This window comes from Lipotes vexillifer, unplaced genomic scaffold (assembly GCF_000442215.2).
Source record: "Lipotes vexillifer unplaced genomic scaffold, Lipotes_vexillifer_v1.1 scaffold251, whole genome shotgun sequence".
Taxonomy (NCBI): Eukaryota; Metazoa; Chordata; class Mammalia; order Artiodactyla; family Lipotidae; genus Lipotes; species Lipotes vexillifer.
The window spans coordinates 2,837,329-2,857,901 of NW_006770868.1; the positions used below are offsets into that span (position 1 = coordinate 2,837,329).

A 20,573-nucleotide genomic window follows, 5' to 3' on the forward strand; every position below is an offset into this window, starting at 1 on the left:
ATTTTACTTTTTTATACAGCAAGTTCTTATTAGTCATCAATTTTATACACATCAGTGTATACATGTCAATCCCAAACGCCCAATTCATCACACCACCACCCCCCCACCCCCGCCACTTTCCCCCCTTGGTGTCCATACGTTTGTTCTCTACATCTGTGTCTCAATTTCTGCCCTGCAAACCGGTTCATCTGTACCATTTTTCTAGGTTCCACATATATGCATTAATATATGATATTTGTTCTCTTTCTGATTTACTTCACTCTGTATGACAGTCTCTAGATCTATCCACGTCTCTACAAATGACCCAGTTTCATTCCTTTTTATGGCGGAGTAATATTCCATTGTATATATGTACCACATCTTCTTTATCTATTCATCTCTCGATGGGCATTTAGGTTGCTTCCATGACCTGGCTATTGTAAATAGTGCTGCAGTGGGCATTGGGGTGCATGTGTCTTTTTGAAATATGGTTTTCTCTGGGTATATGCCCAGTAGTCGGATTGCTGGATCATACGGTAATTCTGTTTTTAAGGAACCTCCATGCTGTTCTCCATAGTGACTGTATCAATTTACATTCCCATCAGCAGTGCAAGAGGGTTCCCTTTCTCCACACCCCAGCAAAAACAACAGCATTTGTTGTTTGTAGATTTTCTGATGATGCCCATTCTAACTGGTGTGAGGTGATACCTCATTGTAGTTTTGATTTGCATTTCTCTAGTAATGAGTGATGTTGAGCAGCTTTTCATGTGCTTCTTGGCCATCTGTATGTCTTCTCTGGAGAAATGTCTGTTTAGGTCTTCTGCCCATTTTTGGACTGGGTTTGTTTTTTTAATATTGAGCTGCATGAGCTGTTTATATATTTTGGAGATTAATCCTTTGTCCGTTGATTTGTTTGCAAATATTTTCTCCCATTCTGAGGGTTGTCTTTTCGTCCTGTTTATGATTTCCTTTGCTGTGCAAAAGCTTTGAAGTTTCATTAGGTCCCATTTGTTTATTTTTGTTTTTATTTCCATTACTCTAGGAGGTGGATCAAAAAAGACCTTGCTGTGATTTATGTCAAAGAGTGTTCTTCCTATTTTTTCCTCTAAGAGTTTTGTAGTGTCTGGGCTTACATTTAGGTCTCGAATCCATTTTGAGTTTATTTTTGTGTATGGTGTTAGGGAGTGTTCTAATTTCATTCTTTTACATGTAGTTGTCCAGTTTTCCCAGCACCACTTACTGAAGAGACTGTCTTTTCTCCATTGTATATCCTTGCCTCCTTTGTCATACATTAGTTGACCATAGGTGCGTGGGTTTATCTCTGGGCTTTCTATCCTGTTCCATTGATCTATGTTTCTCTTTTTCTGCCAGTACCATATTGTCTTGACTACTGTAGCTTTGTAGTATAGTCTGAAGTCAGGGAGTCTGATTCCTCCAGCTCCGTTTTTTTCCCTCAAGACTGCTTTGGCTATTCGGGGTCTTTTGTGTCTCCATACAAATTTTAAGATTTTTTGTTCTAGTTCCATAAAAAAATGCCATTGGTAATTTGATAGGGATTGCATTGAATCTGTAGATTGCTTTGGGTAGTATAGTCATTTTCACAATATTGATTCTTCCAATCCAAGAGCATGGTATATCTCTCCGTCTGTTGGTGTCATCTTTAATTTCTTTCATCAGTGTCTTATACTTTTCTGCATACAGGTCTTTTGTCTCCCTAGGTAGGTTTATTCCTAGGTATTTTAATCTTTTTGTTGCAGTGGTAAGTGGGAGTGTTTCCTTAATTTCTGTTTCAGATTTTTCATCATTAGTGTATAGGAATGCAAGAGATTTCTGTGCATTAATTTTGTATCCTGCAACTTTACCAAATTCATTGATTAGCTCTAGTAGTTTTCTGGTGGCATCTTTAGGATTCTCTATGTATAGTATCATGTCATCTGCAAACAGTGATAGTTTTACTTCTTCTTTTCCAATTTGTATTCCTTTTATTTCTTTTTCTTCTCTGATTGCCATGGCTAGGACTTCCAAAACTATGTTGAATAATAGTGGTGAGAGTGGATGTCCTTGTCTTGCTCCTGATCTTAGAGGAAATGCTTTCAGTTTTTCACCATTGAGAATGATGCTTGCTGTGGGTTTGTCACATATGCCTTTATTATGTTGAGGTAGGTTCCCTCTATGCCCACTTTCTGGAGAGTTTTTGTTAGTTTGTTTGTTTGTTTTTGTGGTACGTGGACCTCTCACTGTTCTTGCCTCTCCCATTGCGGAGCACAGGCTCCAGACGTGCAGGCTCAGTGGCCATGGCTCACGGGCCCAGCTGCTCCATGGCACATGGGATATTCCCAGACCGGGGCACGAACCCGTGTCCCCTGCATCGGCAGGCGGACTCTCAACCACTGTGCCACCAGGGAAGCCCGAGAGTTTTTATCATAAATGGGTGTTGAAGTTTGTCGAAAGCTTTTTCTGCATCTATTGAGATGATCATATGGTTTTTATTCTTCAGTTTGTTAATATGGTGTATCACATTGATTGATCTGCATATATTGAAGAATCCTTTCATCCCTGGGATAAATCCCACTGGTGTATGATCCTTTTAAAGTGTTGTTGGATTCTGTTTGCTAGTATTTTGTTGAGGATTTTTGCATCTATATTCATCAGTGATATTGGTCTGTAATTTTCTTTTTTTGTAGTATCTTTGTCTGGTTTTCATATCAGGGTGATCGTGGCCTCATAGAATGAGTTTGGGAGTGTTCCTTTCTCTGCAATTTTTTGGAAGAGTTTGAGAAGGATGGGTGTTAGCTCTTCTCTAAATGTTTGATAGAATTCACCTGTGAAGCCATCTGGTCCTGGACTTTTGTTTGTTGGAAGATTTTTAATCACAGTTTCAATTTCATTACTTGTGATTGGTCTGTTCATATTTTCTATTTCTTCCTGGTTCAGTCTTGGAAGGTTATACCTTTCTAAGAATTTGTCCATTTCTTCCAGGTTGTCCATTTTATTGGCATAGAGTTGCTTGTAGTAGTCTCTTAGGATGCTTTGTATTTCTGCAGTGTCTGTCGTAACTTCTCCTTTTTCATTTCTAATTTTATTGATTTGAGTCCTCTCCCTCTTTTTCTTGATGAGTCTGGCTAATGGTTTATCAATTTTGTTTATCTTCTCAAAGAACCAGCTTTTAGTTTCATTGATCTTTGCTATTGTTTTCTTTGTTTCTATTTCATTTATTTCTGCTCTGATCTTTATGATTTCTTTCCTTTTGCTAACTTTGGTTTTTGTTTGTTCTTCTTTCTCAAGTTCCTTTAGGTGTAAGGTTAGATTGTTTATTTGAGATTTTTCTTGTTTCTTGAGGTAGGCTTGTATAACTATAAACTTCCCTCTTAGAACTGCTTTTACTGCATCCCATAGGTTTTGGATTGTTGTGTTTTTGTTGTCATTTGTCTCTAGGTATTTTTTGATTTCCTCTTTGATTTCTTCAGTGATCTCTTGGTTATTTAGTAACGTATCGTTTACCCTCCATGTGTTTGTGTTTTTTACGTTTTTTCCCCTGTAATTCATTTCTGATCTCATAGCGTTGTGGTCAGAACAGATGCTTGATATGCTTGATTTCAATTTTCTTAAATTTACTGTGGCTTGATTTGTGACCCAAGATGTGATCTATCCTGGAGAATGTTCCATGTGCACTTGAGAAGAAAGTGTAATCTGTTTTTGGATGGAATGTCCTATAAATATAAATTAAATCTATCTGCTCTATTGTGTCATTTAAACCTTCCGTTTCCTTATTTATTTTCATTTTGGACGATCTGTCCATTGCTTAAGTGAGGTGTTAAAAGTCCCCCACTATTATTGTGTTACTGTTGATTTCCTCTTTTATAGCTGTTAGCAGTTGCCTTATATTATTGAGGTGCTCCTAGGTTGGGTGCATATTTATTTATTTATTTATTTATTTATTTATTTTTAATTTTTTTTTTTTGCGGTACGCGGGCCTCTCACTGCTGTGGCCTCTCCCGTTGCGGAGCACAGGCTCCGGACGCGCAGGCTCAGTGGCCATGGCTCACGGGCCCAGCCGCTCCGCGGCATGTGGGATCTTCCCGAAACGGGGCACGAACCCGCGTCTCCTGCATCGGCAGGCATGGCTCATGGGCCCAGCCGCTCTGTGGCATGTGGGATCCTCCCGGACCGGGGAACGAACCCGTGACCCCTGCATCGACAGGTAGACTCTCAACCACTGCGCCACCAGGGAAGCCCACATATATATTTATAATTGTTATATCTTCTTCTTGGATTGATCCCTTGATCATTATGTAGTGTCCTTCCTTGTCTCTTGTAACATTCTTTAAAGTCTATTTTATCTGATATGAGTATTGCTACTCCAGCTTTCTTTTGATTTCCATTTGCATGGAATATCTTTTTCCATCCCCTCACTTTCAGTCTGTATGTGTCCCTAGGTCTGAAGTGGGTCTCTTGCAGACAGCATATATATGGGTCTTCTTTTTATAGCCATTCAGCAAGCCTGTGTCTTTCGGTTGGAGCATTTAATCCATTCACATTTAAGGTAATTATCGATATGTGTGTTCCTTTGACCATTTTCTTAATTGTTTTGGGTTTGTTTCTGTAGGTCCTTCTCTTCTCTTGTGTTGCCCACTTAGAGAAGTTCCTTTAGCATTTGTAGAGCTGGTTTGGTGGTGCTGAATTCTCTTAGCTTTTGCTTGTCTATAAAGCTTTTGATTTTTCCATGGAAGATTCAAACTTTATATTTATTTAGCAAAGCAGCATTTATTCCTAGGGCAGCCGTGGATCTCTAGGCGGTCCACAGCTGGCCTCTGTAGGTCCATTAACCTCCTAAAATGGTCTGAAGGGGATCCTTTTGTTGTTCACATGTGTTTTCTTCTGGAGGGAGGGTCCGTTGCCTTCATAAGATTCTCAAAAGCATCTGCTACCCTCCAAATATTAAGAATCTCCTTAAATGGCCCCTGAAAATGTCAGAGTAATTGTTAAAAAGACATAAGTTTTGTCATTGTCCAGTGTGTGCTTCCCAGTTCACCCATTTAATAACCTCATTTGTTGTTGGAGACTTGGTGGCCTAAAAACAACAATTAATGATTGTTAGTTCAAAATGGAAAATAAAGTACATTTAGTATGTGTTTCCTTCAAAGACACAGTGAGTCCAAATAGATTGGGCAGGTAAGGGGGAATTTTTTTAAAGTTTCCATAATTTTCAAAAATTCTTTGCAAATTCTTTCTTTTGATTTCTGTGCTTGGTTATGCAAGGTTGTGTTTTAATAGATTTCTTTATCAATTATTTGGTCTTTTAAAGTTATAAAGAGTATAGGTTTAGTCTTCCAAAGAGCTTTAAAACTCAACATATTTGTTACTTCAGGCAAATGTAATTTGAGGTGGGACATCTGCTTAAAACAATTTTAAGTGGTTCATTAACTTCTTTTGGCCTGTTTCTTTTTTAAAAAGTCTACCTGGGGCTTCCCTGGTGGCGCAGTGGTTGAGAGTCCGCCTGCCGATGCAGGGGACACGGGGTTGTACTTTTCCTGAAGAGACTGTACTCTGGGAATCTATTGAAGATATTTTCCACTTCTAGGACCCTGAGTCTACTCTAAAGAACAAAACATGGGAGGAAATAAGCAGAGAGTCAGAGTGCACTTACCACACTTCCTGATGCCTCAGATAATAGGATGTCAGTGCAGGAAAGGCCCTTGGGACCATCTAGTCTTGTGGTCTCAGACGTCAGTGGGCCTCAGAAGCATCCAGAATCACCAGGTTAACAATGTGGGTTCCCACAGATTTCTTCAACCCCACAGCTGATCTACTAGGCCTAGGGTGAAGCCCCCAGATGTGGGTTTTGTACAAACTTTCCCAGGCGATTTTAACATGAGTTGGTTGAGAACAGTGATCCTAGTCCTTCAACCCATCTTACAGAGGAAGAAACAAAAAAAAAAAAAAAAAAAAAAAGTCTACCTGAAGTTTATTGTCCTGTAAAATACTTTCATTTTGTAGGTAGGTGATCCCCAAATTTCATGTCTGACTCTCATGAAATATATACCTTCTTCTGTTATGTGCTAGTGCCCTAAACTGGCTCCTGAGTTCAGTCCTTATGCCATCAGCTGCGTGATGGTCATGGTGATTTCTGACCTCCAAACTCATCCGTTGCCATGAGGCACAGGTGGGGGTAGAGAGTGGCACTTGGTTCACAGGGCCATCCCACACCCCCCCCACACCCATCCCTGCCCCATCCTCGCAGGCAGGATCAGTTTATATTGTCCCCTTTCCAGAGTGCAGCGCACCAGATGGCTCTCGGGCTGGCATCTTACCTGGCCCAACATCCCTTCCAGCCTTTCTGCCTCTGTTCTGGGTGGGAGGTGGTGGCTGGGGAGGCAATGAGACAGGGGACACACAGAATAATAGGGCTAGTTGTTGAGTGGGAACTAGGTGGGAGCTTCACCCGGAGAAGCCTCACGGTCTCCCTGGGAACCTGTTTCGGGAAAGGGAAGAAGTTCTTCTTTCCCTCCTGCTGAGGGATTAGTGTGGCACAAGAATGGATGTTTAAAGATTGGAGGGAGGTGTACAAAGATTGTGGGAATGGGAGATGCCTGGCTTCTCGGGTCACCTAGGGGTTACAGAGGTGGCTGCTGGGGCCAGGGCCCTAGATCCTTGTGAAGCTTGTCACCTGCCCACACCAATTGCTGCTTTGCCTGAGAGTCACAGAGCTTTCTGGACCTTAGTGAGGGATTGCCATTTTATATTTTTGCTCTTTGGGATTTGGGGACCAGATTGCTTCTGTCCTACCTATACTTCTGTTTAGGTTTTAGATTTGGCTTTCATACTTCTGTTCAGGAATATGTAACACTTAGCAGGGTATTGTCAGGTAGTCACAAAAGAAATTGTGGGAGTGCCCTGTGGTGGTGAATATCTCTTAAAGTGATAATTTAAAACGTGACAGTTTGTGTGTAGGTAGTGTCATTGAGTTTGTTAATATGAGTGCTCATATTAAATAGCTCTCACATATCAAAAGTTCATATTAGCTTCCATTATTAGGTTGAGCAAAGCTTTTATTTTTTCCCCACAGTTCTATCTCTGGCACCTGGAAGATTCCCTGGCCTGTATTGGATGCTCAGGAAATATTTATTGAATAAATGAATAGAATAGTTTTTTTGGGTTTTTTTTGACAGATAGTAAGATATGTCATGTTGGAAGCTGAGTTAAGTGTGCAATAGAGAAGACAGGAGCCATTCATATAGCTTTTCAGAAAAATGTATACAGCTAGATTTTTTATAAAATACATAGTTTTAGTTAGAAAGTGTTACGGTGCTGGTTGATATAGTCACTGGGAGGCAGCTGTGACTTGATCCCACCAAATACATTCTAGGTTAAATTGCAGATGTAGATTGGTGGGATTATGATGTGAGCAGACAGTGAAAATGGTTGCTGAGGGACCGGGATGGACTGTGAATCTGAAGTGAGCCATCAGGGTGGCTACCCTTACTTTTCGAGTCTCATCTGAGGACGCGGAGAGCACTGTTCAAGGAGGGAGCATTTGGAATATAGGCTGTCAGTGTGGGAGGGCATCCCGGGGGCTCTTTTTTTTTTTTTTTTTTTTTTTTTTTTTTTTTTTGCGGTATGCGGGCCTCTCACTGCCGTGGCCTCTCCCGTTGCGGAGCACAGGCTCTGGACGCGCAGGCTCAGTGGCCATGGCTCATGGGCCCAGCTGCTCAGCGGCATGTGGAATCCTCCCGGACCGGGGCACGAACCCGTGTCCCCTGCATTGGCAGGCGGACTCTCAACCACTGCACCACCAGGGAAGCCCCCTGGGGGGCTCTCTAAGATCAGTCTGCAAGCACCTGTGCGGGCAGGGCTCTTCCCAACAAACCTCTTCCTTTGTAGGGCAGTGAGGCCGCTCTCTGAGATGCCTCCCTTTCTCACCTTTGAGCACAGCACAGCCAGTTCTTGGGCTCACAAAGATTTCCTAGCCATCTTTCCAACTTTTTATTTTGAAACATTTCAAACCAATGGAAAAGTTGCAAGCGTAGGGCAGTGAATGTATCCTTCATATCGATTCACCAGTGGTTAACATTTTAGCACATTTGCTTTTTTTTTTCTCTGTAAATGTACATATTTTTCTATTTTTCATTCTGCTGAATCATTTGAGAGCAAGTGGCAGACATCATGCCCTTTGACTCCTAATATTTCAGGATGTGTCTCTTAAGAACAAGGACATCTTAAAATAACTATAATCTGATTGTCAATACAGGAAATTTAGCATTGCTGTAATACTGTTACCCAATATACATCCTAGATTCACATATTGCCAGTTGTCCCCATGATGTCCTTTAGAGAAAGTATTTTCCTGGTCTTGAGTCTGGTACAGGATCACACATTGCGTTTAGCTGATGCATCTCTTTAGTCTCCTTTAATGTGTAACAGTTCCTCAGCGTTTTTTGTTTTTTTTTTTTTTTGTCTTTTATGATACTGGTTTGTTTTTTCAACATCTTTATGGAGTATAATTGCTTTACAATGGTGTGTTCGTTTCTGCTTTATAACAAAGTGAATCAGTTATACATATACATATGTTCCCATATCTCTTCCCTCTTGCATCTCCCTCCCTCCCACCCTCCCTATCCCACCCCTCCAGGAGGTCACAAAGCACCGAGCTGATCTCCCTGTGCTATGCGGCTGCTTCCCACTAGCTGTCTAGTTTGGTAGTGTATATATGTCCATGCCACTCTCTCGCTTTGTCACAGCTTACCCTTCCCCCTCCCCATATCCTCAGGTCCATTCTATAGTAGGTCTGTGTCTTTATTTCCGTCTTGCCCCTAGGTTCTTGATGACCTTTTTTTTTTTTCTTAGATTCCATATATATGTGTTAGCATACGGTATTTGTTTTTCTCTTTGACTTACTTCACTCTGTATGACAGACTCTAGGTCCATCCACCTCACTACAAATAACTCAATTTCGTTTCTTTTTATGGCTGAGTAATATTTCATTGTATGTATGTGCCACATCTTCTTTATCCATTCATCTGTTGATGGACACTTAGGTTGCTTCCATGTCCTGGCTATTGTAAATAGAGCTTCAGTGAACATTTTGGTACATGACTCTTTTTGAATTATGATTTTCTCAGGGTATATGTCCAGTAGTGGGATTGCTGGGTCGTATGGTAGTTCTATTTTTAGTTTTTTAAGGAACCTCCTTACTGTTCTCCATAGTGGCTGTATCAATTTACATTCCCACCAGCAGTGCAAGAGGGTTCCCTTTTCTCCACACCCTCTCCAGCATTTATTGTTTGTAGACTTTTTGATGATGGCCATTCTGACCGGTGTGAGCTGATATCTCATTGTAGTTTTGATTAATGATGTTGAGCATTCTTTCATGTGTTTGTTGGCAATCTATATATATGATATTTGGTATTTTTAAAAGTCAGTTATTTTGTAGAATGGCCCTCAGTTTGGGTTTGTCAGATTGTTTCCTCATGATTAGTTTCAGGTTGTGCATTTTTTGGCAGGAACACTACAGAGGTAATATTGGTTCTCAGCAGCACATGATGTCATTTTATCCGAGTGTTAGTGATATTAGTTTCATTGCCTACACCAGATGTGTGCCACTCTGTGGAGACTTCCTTTCCCTTTATAGTTAATCCATAACCCATGGGGAGATGCTTGAAGGCTGTGCCCTTACAGAGTTCCCCAGTGTTTCTAGCAGTCATTGATGATTCTTCCCAGCACCAGTTATTACTGTGGTGGATGTCAGACGTTGATTTTCTGCGTGTCCAAAGAAAATCTCCTCCTGCCTTATATTATATTAATTTATGTTAGTATAGATGCATTCAAAGTGTTACTCCATTATTGTTGCTAATCATTTTGATGTTCAACTTGCCATTCAGACTAGCTCCTGTATCCTTTCATATGCCTCTATCAGCTTTTCTTGGGGGGCGGGCAGGGGGCAGGGGGATGTGCAGTCTGATTCCTTGAGGTATAATTTACATAAAGTAAAATTCATCCTATTTAAGTATGTAATTTGATGTGTTTTGATGGTATGGTTGTATAACTATCACCACGATTAAGATAAAGAACATCTTTCACCCCATAAAGTTTCCCCTGTGTCCCCTTGCAGTCAGTCCCTTCCCTCCATCCTCAGCCTTGGGCAACCATTGATCTGATGTCTGTCCCTACAGTTTTGCTTATTTTCAAAATATTACGTATATGGAATTAGAGAATTTATTGCCTTTTTTTGTTTTTTTCCCCTTTTGGGCTTTCCCTTTATCTATTTATTTAACGGGATGAGTAATAACATTTTAAGAAGCCTGGAGGGAGCACATAAAAATATAAAGCCATCTTAGAAAACACAACCCAGACATGACCTTTCCATAATTGTAAATCATGATAACAAAGGCCAAAGTTCCTTGTACTATTCCTTCCCCTCAGGCCTCTCACCTTTTAACAAATGGCCAGCCAGATACAGTGTGTTCAGTGCTGTCCATTTGGAAGTTTGTGATCTTTCCAGATTGCAAGATTACAAATCTACTGGCAAGAGTATATTGCCTTTTGTGTGGCTTTTTAACTTAACATAATGCAGATTTTGAGTCCATATGTTATATGTATCAGTAGTTCATTTCTTTTTATTTCTGAATAATGTTCCATTGTATGGATGTACCACAACTTATACATGCATTTACCAGTTGAAGAACGTTTTTTTGTTTTTAATTAAAAAAGTTTTAAAAAAAATTTTTGGCGGGCGTCCCTGGTGGCCCAGTGGTTAAGAGTCCGCCTGCCGATGCAGGGGACGCGGGTTCGTGCCCCGGTCTGGGAAGATCCCACATGCCGCGGAGCAGCTGGGCCCATGAGCCGTGGTTAATGAGCCTGCGCGTCCGGAGCCTGTGCTCCGCAACTGGAGAGGCCACAACAGTGAGAGGCCCGCGTACCGCAAAAAAAAAAAAAAAAAAAAAAAAAAAAAAGAAAAAAAATTTTTGGCTGCATTGGGTCTTCATTGCTGCGCGGGCTTTCTCTACTTGCAGTGGGCTACTCTTCATTGCAGTGTGAGGGCTTCTCATTGCAGTGGCTTCGCTTGTTGCAGAGCATGGGCTCCAGGCGTGTGGACTTCAGTAGTTGCATCGTGTAGGCTCAGTAGTTGTGGCGCACGGGCTTAGTTGCTCTGCGGCATGTGGGATCTTCCCAGACCAGGGCTCAAACCCATGTCCCCTGCATTGGCAGGCGGATTCTTAACCACTACGCCACCAGGGAAGTCCAGGTTTAAGTTATCTTTGCAGTTCTTTTTATCTTTACACTGAATGTGTATATTCAGAGCATTGTTTTCCTAACTTGCTTGGATTATTTTTTTCCCTATGCTAACAGTCTCTTATACAGTAATGTATGTATCTTAAGTGCACAGCCCATTAAATTTTAACATATGGAAAAACCCGTGATTCACTACCCAGATCAAGATACAGAACATTATCATAACCTGCATAAGTCCCTGTGTTCCTTTCCAGCCAGAAGAAGCTGCTTTCTGTAATCACTATAGATTTTGTTTTCTGTGTTCTTAGACTTCATATAAATAAAAAGATGTAATGTGACTTACTTCACTCTGTATGACAGACTCTAGGTCCATCCACCTAACTACATATAGTTCAATTTCATTTCTTTTTATGGCTGAGTAATATTCTATTGTTTATATGTGCCACATCTTCATTACCCATTCATCTGTTGATGGACACTTAGGTTGCTTCCATGTCCTGGCTATTGTAAATAGTGCTGCAGTGAACATCGTGGTACATGTCTCTTTTTGAATTATGGTTTTCTCAGGGTATATGCCCAGTAGTGGGATTGCTGGGTCATATGGAAGTCAGAAAGAGAAAACAAATACAGTATGTTAACACATATGTATGGAATCTTAAAAAAAAACAAAACAGAACTGGTTCTTATGAACCTAGGGGCAGGGCAGGAATAAAGATGCAGACGTAGAGAATGGACGTGAGGACCCTGGGAGGGGGAAGGGTAAGCTGGGACGAAGTGAGAGAGTAGCATTGACATATATACACTACCAAAGCAGAAACTAACTCAACATTGTAAAGCAATTATACTCCAATAAAGATGTTAAATAAAAAAAGATATAATATGGATTGTTGGGTTGAGTTTCTTATCCTTAACAGAATGCTTTTAAGTCTTATCCATGTGTATCAGTAGTTTAATGCTGAGTGGTATTCCAGTGTATGAATATAAAACTCTATCCATTGTCCTATTGATAGATATTGGATAGTTGGGAACCATTATAAATAAGGTTGATACGTCTTCTTGGGTGCATGTGCACTCAGGATTGCTAAGTCAAAGGGTAGGTGTTGATGAAACTTCTCAAAACTGTTTCCCAAAGTGATTGTACCAGTTTACACTCCCGCCACTTGTTCCACATCCTTTTGCCAAAAGTACCTGGTGAAGGATTTTTTTAATTGAATATTTGTCTTTTTATTATTGACTTGTAGGAATTCTTTAAATGTTCTGGATATAATTCCTTTGTTTGGTACATATATTGCAGATATTCTCTCCCATTCTATGAGTTCCTTTTTTAATGTTTGCACGTTGCCTTTTGATGAGCAGCTTAAATTTTGAGGACTTGTGATTTGTGTTCTTTGTGTTCAGGAATTCTTTGCCAGCCTCACGTTCATGAAGTTTTCTCCTGTGTTTTCTTCTGAAAGCTTTATAGCTTTAGCTTTCTTGTTTGGGTCTGTGTTGTAGCTTCAGTTGATTTTTGTTTTTGGTTGAGTTTAGGATCTGGGTTCAGTTTTTTCCCCATGTGGATATCTAGTTGCTCCAATGTCATTATAAAAAAAAGACTTTGGATTTGCTTTGGTGTGTTTGCCAAAAATCAAAAGACCGTCTATGTGCAGGTCTGTTTCTACATTCTTTTCTGTTTTATTGACCTTTTGGTTTATCCTTAAACAATACTGTGATGTTGTAGATGCTGTAACTTTACAGAAAGTCTTGAAATCTGGCAGTGTAAGTCTGCTAACTCAACTGTCCTTTTCAAGGGTATCTTGGCTCATGTAGGTTGGATTTGATTTTCATTTTCCTTCTGTGTGATTATGTAATCACTTTAATTACAGTTAGGTTTCTGTTCATATTCCATTTTAGTATTTTCCCCCATCTCTGTTGACTTATTCTTATATATTTAATATGTGTTATAGTAAATGGTTCCAAGAGTCAAAGCTACACAAAAAGATATATTCAGAAGTGTCGTCTCGTCCCCTTTCTACCCCAATCCCTGCCACCTGCTGTAGGAAACTGATTTCATTGGTTTCTGCTTTATCCTTCCTGAGTTTCTTTTTGCAAAAATAAGCATATAAACACACACACTTGTGTGTCTATTTATATGTGTGTGTATATGTATACATAGATTTAACACCCCCCCCACCCTTTGTACACTCTTTTGCAGTTGGCTTTTTTCAGTTACTGTGTACTGGAGATCACTTTATGTGCTTGGAGATTTTCTTATTCCTTTTTACAGCTGTAGAGCAGCCAGTATTTACTAAGCTCAGTCTTGGCTGCAGCTCAGAGCAAATATTAAACTTGAACTCTGTGTGCTGCATTTATTCCTGGGCTTTGCTGGGCCAGTTTCCTTTCTGCCGTTTGCAGGGGAGCTCACTAAACTCAGGACAGTCTGTGACCCTGGGTGGGCGGGAGTAGAAAATGTTTCCCTATTCCATGTCTGTTTTGGACTCATCAGACCTGAGAACATTAACAAGTTTGGGGGAAAAAAAAAGAGAAATGGGAAGAGAAAGCATCCAGGATTATCAGTGTTTACACGCCCTTCATTTAATGGGTCTTGTCCTCAGTTCCCCTCTTCCTGTGTTTCGTGTGAAATAGTGTGCTAACCAGTGTGCCGTGCAGCTGGTAATGAGTGTCTGTCACGCTTTCACTCAGTCTTTCCCTCTAAAACAGGTTGCCCGGGAGAGTGGCCCACCCCACATGAAGAGCTTTGTGACCAGGGTGTCGGTTGGGGAGCTTGTGGGGGAAGGTGAAGGGAAGAGCAAGAAGATTTCAAAGAAAAATGCTGCTGTAGCTGTTCTGGAGGAGCTGAAGAAGTTGCCGCCCCTGCCTACAGTTGAGCGAGTGAAGCCCAGGATCAAAAAGAAAACAAAATGCATAGTCAGGGTAAGGACCTTTCTGAATGAAGAGGGTGTTTTCATTGCCCAGAGCCAGCTGGGGGGTTAGAAGGCTGGTGAAGGAGGTCGGGGGCTGGCAGGCACAGGCCCGGCCTTGGAGAGCCTTTACGGGGGCCACCTTGGGTTGCTCCCACAGGAGTCCCAGGTTAGGCAACGACAGGGACACTGTGCTGGCTTCAGTGGAGGCCTCCGCAGGCGGCCGCGCCCATCTGGGTGCAGTCACAGTGAGGAGCTGTGTGTTGGCAGCCGCGCTGCCCGTCTGCGGGGAGAACAGTTAAATTCTGCTGCCTCCGTCTCATTGCCCACTGCGCGGTTCTGAACGCGCGGGAGACTCCTGGGCGGGGAGATGTCTGGGGCAGGCGTAGGCGTCAGACGTATACACCTTCTTATTTTTGAGTCACGCTAAAGGACCTATCAAAAATTATACTCTCTCTCAGCCACCCAAAGAAGGGACGGGTCCATTCGGGGACATTTATGAACACCAGGACCTGTTCTGATTGTCAGTGTAGTTTCATGTTGTATCAAAATCCAAGTTTTTCTCACACACAAGTTAGCATATGGTTTCTGGATTTTGAGTCATTGTTAAGAAAGCTGGGAACCCATCCTTATAATGTAGACTTTTGGGAAGTTTTAGAGAGTTTGTTATATTTTTTCTACCTCTTCATTTACTATCATATGTTGACATTTATTGTTCAAAAGCAGACGTTACAATGATGCTTGCCTACTCGTAGTGAATGGTGATGTTGGTTTGCTAAGAAGACCTTAAAATCACCTCAGAGCGATCATAGAAAATCATTAGGCATCTTTCAATTAAAAAAAGGCTTAAAAAAGATCTGATTAATTCTGAGCTGTTAGAACAACATAGAAGTAATCAACTGTCATGTCCTGGTCTCTGAATTGGCAAGGTCCTTTCTATGACTAACATGGCACGTGGTTTCTACATTCATTGTTCCTCAGCTACAGAGCAGCCCGGAGTACGGCCAGGGGATGAACCCGATTAGCAGACTGGCCCAGATCCAGCAGGCAAAAAAGGAGAAGGAGCCAGAGTACCTCCTCCTCACTGAGCGAGGCCTCCCGCGCCGCAGGGAGTTTGTGATGCAGGTGGGTCAGCCGGCTTGTGGGCGGTCCTTCTCTGACCGCCTCCTGTCTCAGGGCCTGAGGTAGTCCAGGGGCCGGACACCTCTCCCCAGGAGGCCAGGTCCAGTGGGCACTCCCTGCCGCCAAATGTCACTGTTATTAGACCGTGTTGCCTGCCCTAATCTGATGCCTTAAAACGTGCTTGTCTGCACAGCACACATGCTGCTGTATCAACAGGTAGGAGCCTGGACTCACTGTGCCTGTTTAGAGGAGTGGGGGAATTGTGGGTAACTTTTTTCTTTGTTACTTCTTGAAGGTTACTATTGTTCTTCTCAGAAGCTTTATGAATTTAGAAAGGGTCTGCTTCTGCTTCTGCTGATCCTTCTGTAGAGCCTGGAGTCTGGGGATTGGGTTCACGCCTCAGATTTGTACAGAGCGTTTCTCCATGCACTCAGCTTATTAAACAGTTATTCACAATGGGCAGCTGAATGTTTGATTTGAATTTAATAGTGTTTTCTGGTGAAAAACAGAACCCTTCACTCTGCATAGCAGTTTACAGCTTATAAAGCACCATCAGTTAGCCTGGTGTGTTTCACCTCTGCAGTCAGAGGGCAGGAAGAGTAATGACCCTTCCATGTACAAGAGAAAATTGCAGTTTGTTGAGAGGCTCAGTAATTTGCCTAGGATCAAACGGCTGGTAGATGCCCGGTTGGGATTCAACCTCAGGCCCCTCTTCACAGGCCAGGGAGGGTTTCCTTGACTCCTTCGTGACGGGCCTTCTGGTTTTGGTCTGCGGTCAAGACCAGCTTGGAAGGGGATGGTAAGCAGTGATGTGTGCTGGAGTATGTGTAACAGCCAACTCTTAGGGAAAGGCAGTGTGTGTGGAGACTATACACGTATATGCACACGTATTTATTATATGTACATATGTGTATATTATAAATTTTACTGATAGGAAGGAAGTGTAGCATACAATTTACAAAAAATATGTAATACTCTTGTAAATTTCATACATCTGTAACTTCAGTGTGACAGTCACCAATAGCAGCGTTACAGAATGAGACTCGTGTGAATTCTTTATTCCCCTCAGGTTCAGCAAGGAGGTTTGCCTCTGTCATTGTTGAATGACTGTGGTACGAGCATGAGGACTGGTTGATATTTTTATTTACATCAACAACAAAGACATGTCAGAACTTCACTCATTTAAACAATATGAATGGCTTCTTTGCTGAATCAGATAATACTTTCCCAAGACTGGAAGTTTCAGTTTTTTGTATTAGTTATGTCATGGCTGCAGACTTGACAACAATTTAAAGCTTAATCTGCATTATTAACCTTTTCTCCATCACTTAAGCTTAAGAATAGACAATCAACAGTATAACTTAATCCTTGATAAGTAGTAGTTGCAGATTTCTGTGGTGTAAGTACTCTCACTGTGGCCATTTTCTGAGTTGGAAAGAGATGTGTAGCTGCATATTGACACCATACACATACAAGTGTAAAGAATCACAAAAGCATAGACAATTGTCAAATGGAGTCCAGTTAGGAAGTGATGAATTTGAAGTATTCATTACCTCTGTTTGTTAAAATAATTTGTTTAATTATAAGCTTATATACTTTAGTGTTTAATAATAGCTGCCTTTAACAGCCACCTCTCCAAATTCCTCAGGATTTCATAATGGGCTCTCACAGGCTGGTCCAAGCCAGCTCCAGGGCACCACTGTTAAGCCATCCATCTTCTGACCATTCTCGGTTCTTTTCAGTTGCTGACCAGTCTTTATTCTAAAGGGTTAAGCCCTGATCTGAGTTCTGCCTTCTTTATGCAGGTGAAGGTGGGAAACCACACTGCAGAAGGATCAGGCACCAATAAGAAGGTGGCCAAACGCAATGCAGCCGAGAACATGCTGGAAATCCTTGGTTTCAAAGTCCCACAGGCTCAGCCCACCAAACCAGCCCTCAAATCAGAAGAGAAGGTGACTGCTCAGGGCTCTGTGTCCTTGTTCTCTAATTGCAAGATGACCTTCTCACCTCAGGACTCTGACTCCTCCAGGGCTAAGCTTCAGGGCAAGGCTTCATCCTCCTGGCAGTAAAGCAGCCCGGCTGAGCAGGGTCCTAGCATTTGATTCATTATAGTGTGGTCAGAAGGGGAGTTGCATGTCCATAGCTCCAAGCATGGTGCTGGGTTAAGTCGCTACTGTTTCAGTATCTTTGTGGTCTGGGATGCTTGGTGGAGGGCAGCTTGCTCCTCTCCTTTTGTGGGATGACGGGTAATTAATTGGACTTGAAATTAATGCGTGTGTGATTCTATCATTTGTGCTCTTAGAGTGAGTCCTGCATAAAAGACTCATCAGCCTTAGGCTTTTGTTAGTTGTGGAACACGCTTGGGACACTGAGACAGTGTGATAATAGAGTCAGGGCCAAATCCATAGTTTCGATTTGGGGTTTCTTTCTCTTTATGAATTGAACATTAGACAAAAATCCCATATTGAAAATTGCACTTCTGCCGAGGTTGGTAAGCAGTACCCTCAGTGAAAGCCTTGGCCAACCTTGTTTCCAGTCACTGGATGATTCCTTTCAGGATAAACTTGAAAACACCAGGACTGATTCAGTGTCTGTCAGTCCTGTCAGCAGAGGGAAATGGCAGCAGCTGTGGCCACATAGTTAATAACTGGGATCCCAAACACTCATCAGAGAATCTGTGGAGATCCTGGACTTGGCTTTGGGGGTTTTCATTCCAAAATCTTACAGAGCATCATAGGCAGCTTTGTCTTCTCAGAAGAGAGACCTTTGTGTTTGGCAAAATTTTTTTTTTTTTTTTTTTTGCGGTACGCGGGCCTCTCACTGTTGTGGCCTCTCCCGTTGCAGAGCACAGGCTCCGGACGCACAGGCTCAGTGGCCATGGCTCACGGGCCCAGCCGCTCCGTGGCATGTGGGATCTTCCCGGACCAGGGTACTAACCCATGTCCCCTGCATCGGCAGGCGGACTCTCAACCACTGCACCACCAGGGAAGCCCCCAAAAGTTTCTTTCTTGGTCAGCTCTATCAATCTAACATCTTCAGGGTCCTTCTGGTTAAACGTTCCCCTCTCGTGAGCACAGAACAGAGGCCCCATCCCTTAGATGCTGTTCGTGGACAGGCTGACGTGCCTGAGAGTGTGCTTTGGGAGAAAGCAGGGGGCTCTGCTGTGGGCACATTGGCGGCACAAGCAGACCAGTGGTGGGGCCTTGGGAGAGGGCCTTTCTGCCAGTGCCCTCATCGTTTAAAAGTTTATAAACTAAGATTAGTGCTGGTTGGAGTTTGTTTAGTTCTGGACAGAAGGAACTAATTTTTCAACAGTTTGATTGATGCTCATGGCCTTTTTTTTTTTTTTTTTTTTTTTAAGACACCCATAAAGAAACCAGGGGATGGAAGAAAAGTAACGTTTTTTGAACCTGGCTCTGGGGATGAAAATGGGACTAGTAAGTGTGATGTTAATATTGTCTTGATCTGACTGTGATTCTGGGCTTTGCGTGGTTCCTGGTAGTAGCAGGAACCTAGGTAATGAGTTAGTATTCAGTGCTTGGTTCTGCATTACCCCTGTGCTGTTGTGTGTGCGGGGGGGAGGGCCAGCGTGGGGTTTTACATCTCTCCACGCGGCACGCGTGGACTTGAGTTGATTTGTCTGCATGTCCCTCCCCAGGCAATAAAGAGGATGAGTTCAGGATGCCTTATCTTAGTCATCAGCAGCTGCCTGCTGGAATTCTTCCCATGGTGCCTGAGGTTGCCCAGGCCGTAGGAGTCAGTCAAGGGCATCACACCAGAGAGTTCACCAGGGTAGCTCCGAACCCTGCCAAGGCCACGGTAACTGCCATGATAGCCCGTGAATTGTTGTATGGGGGCACCTCGCCTACAGCCGAGACCATTTTAAAGAATAACATCTCTTCAGGCCACGTACCCCATGGACCTCTCACGAGACCCTCAGAGCAGTTGGACTATCTTTCCAGAGTCCAGGGATTCCAGGTAACTGTTGGGTCTGAGCTGTGTGGTCTGTACCTCAGTGCGGCCATCTCTGGTTTCTCTCAGTACTAAGTAACTTGTTTTTTAAACCAAGTTCTTTTTCTCGGGGGATGGTTGGGGGAAGCACGGTAAAGGGTGGTCCTGAGGAAGGGAGGAGGCATGGGAAGGATTAGAGCCCCGGGTGGGAAGAGAGTGTCCTCGACCTTTGGGAATTTTTAAAAATCCAGGCCAACCGTAATGACAAAGCCTCGAATCCAGTGGTAGTTACAGATGTAGACTTCAGTGAGAACAGATTCATTGTGCTGGCCCTTTTTCTACCTGCTAGGAAGGGACATGGCTTCTTCCAGACCAGGGTGTCTGAGTAGACATTTAGGTTCCTGGAAGATTCTGGAAGCTGGGGCCCTGGCATCCTGCCTGCAGCCCTCAGTGCCCCTTAGCCGCAGACCCCACTGTGAGTCTCTTGTGCCTGTTGAGCAGGAGTTGGTGTAGACAAGTCAGGCTGAGACCAGGGAGAGGTGTCATCTCTGTTCACTGGGCCCAGAGCCGCAGCCCTGTGCCGGGCTCATACTCCCCGCCTTCCTGTCCTTGCCTCAGTTTTCTTTTCCCCTTTAGGTTGAATACAAAGACTTCCCCAAAAACAACAAGAACGAATTTGTATCTCTTATCAATTGCTCCTCTCAGCCGCCCCTAATCAGCCATGGTATCGGAAAGGATGTGGAGTCCTGCCACGATATGGTACGTTACCCCCCGTGGTGGGCCTGGCTCCAGCTCGTTGCTGGCCTCAGAAAGACAGGAAAAGGATTCTCCTGCAGACTTCAAGAACAGTTGATTGTTTTATAGGTTCATATTTCTGAGGACTTTCCTTAGGTTACTGGCTTGATTTCTCATTCTGTTGATCAGAACTCATGGGCTTTGGCCAACCCCTCTCCTCTCTTCCCTTGCTGACCTGAGAGGTGGACTTGGGTCCTGGAACGTGTCCAGATACTGTATTCAGTTCATCTCTGACCAGAACAAGGAGTTGCAGGCCCAAGTTCTGGCAACTTAGAAAGCCCCTTGTTTTGGTGTTCTGTTCAGATGAAATTATTATTGTAAGCAATACTAAAATGAAGAAAAGGAATTGATTAAATTAATTGACATAAACTGTGGTGTATTCACCTGATGTAATATAATGTACCCATCCTATTAATGTCACCGAGGGTAATGTATTCTGATTTTAACACGGAAACATGATAAGGTTTTATTTTAAAGAGGGATATAAAATTTGTACAGTCTGATGACCACAGGTTAAAAATGTTAGAAGGCAATATATATAATAAAATTAACAGAGGTTGTGATTCAGTGAGGTAACCATGGAGAATATTTTTTAATTTA

The 20,573-nt window shown here is 42.6% G+C and overlaps 1 protein-coding gene across 1 annotated transcript in view; it reads left to right on the forward strand.

Annotated features, from left to right (window-relative positions):
• STAU1 (staufen double-stranded RNA binding protein 1) overlaps window positions 1-20,573 on the forward strand; it is a 42,292-nt gene that overhangs the window by 20,358 nt on the left and 1,361 nt on the right. Inside the window, exons 9-14 of the mRNA XM_007446394.1 lie at window positions 13,888-14,118; window positions 15,087-15,230; window positions 17,033-17,179; window positions 18,589-18,664; window positions 18,886-19,205; window positions 19,815-19,937. Of these exons, the coding sequence (XP_007446456.1) occupies window positions 13,888-14,118; window positions 15,087-15,230; window positions 17,033-17,179; window positions 18,589-18,664; window positions 18,886-19,205; window positions 19,815-19,937 (1,041 nt within the window). The remainder of the gene's footprint in view (window positions 1-13,887; window positions 14,119-15,086; window positions 15,231-17,032; window positions 17,180-18,588; window positions 18,665-18,885; window positions 19,206-19,814; window positions 19,938-20,573) is intronic.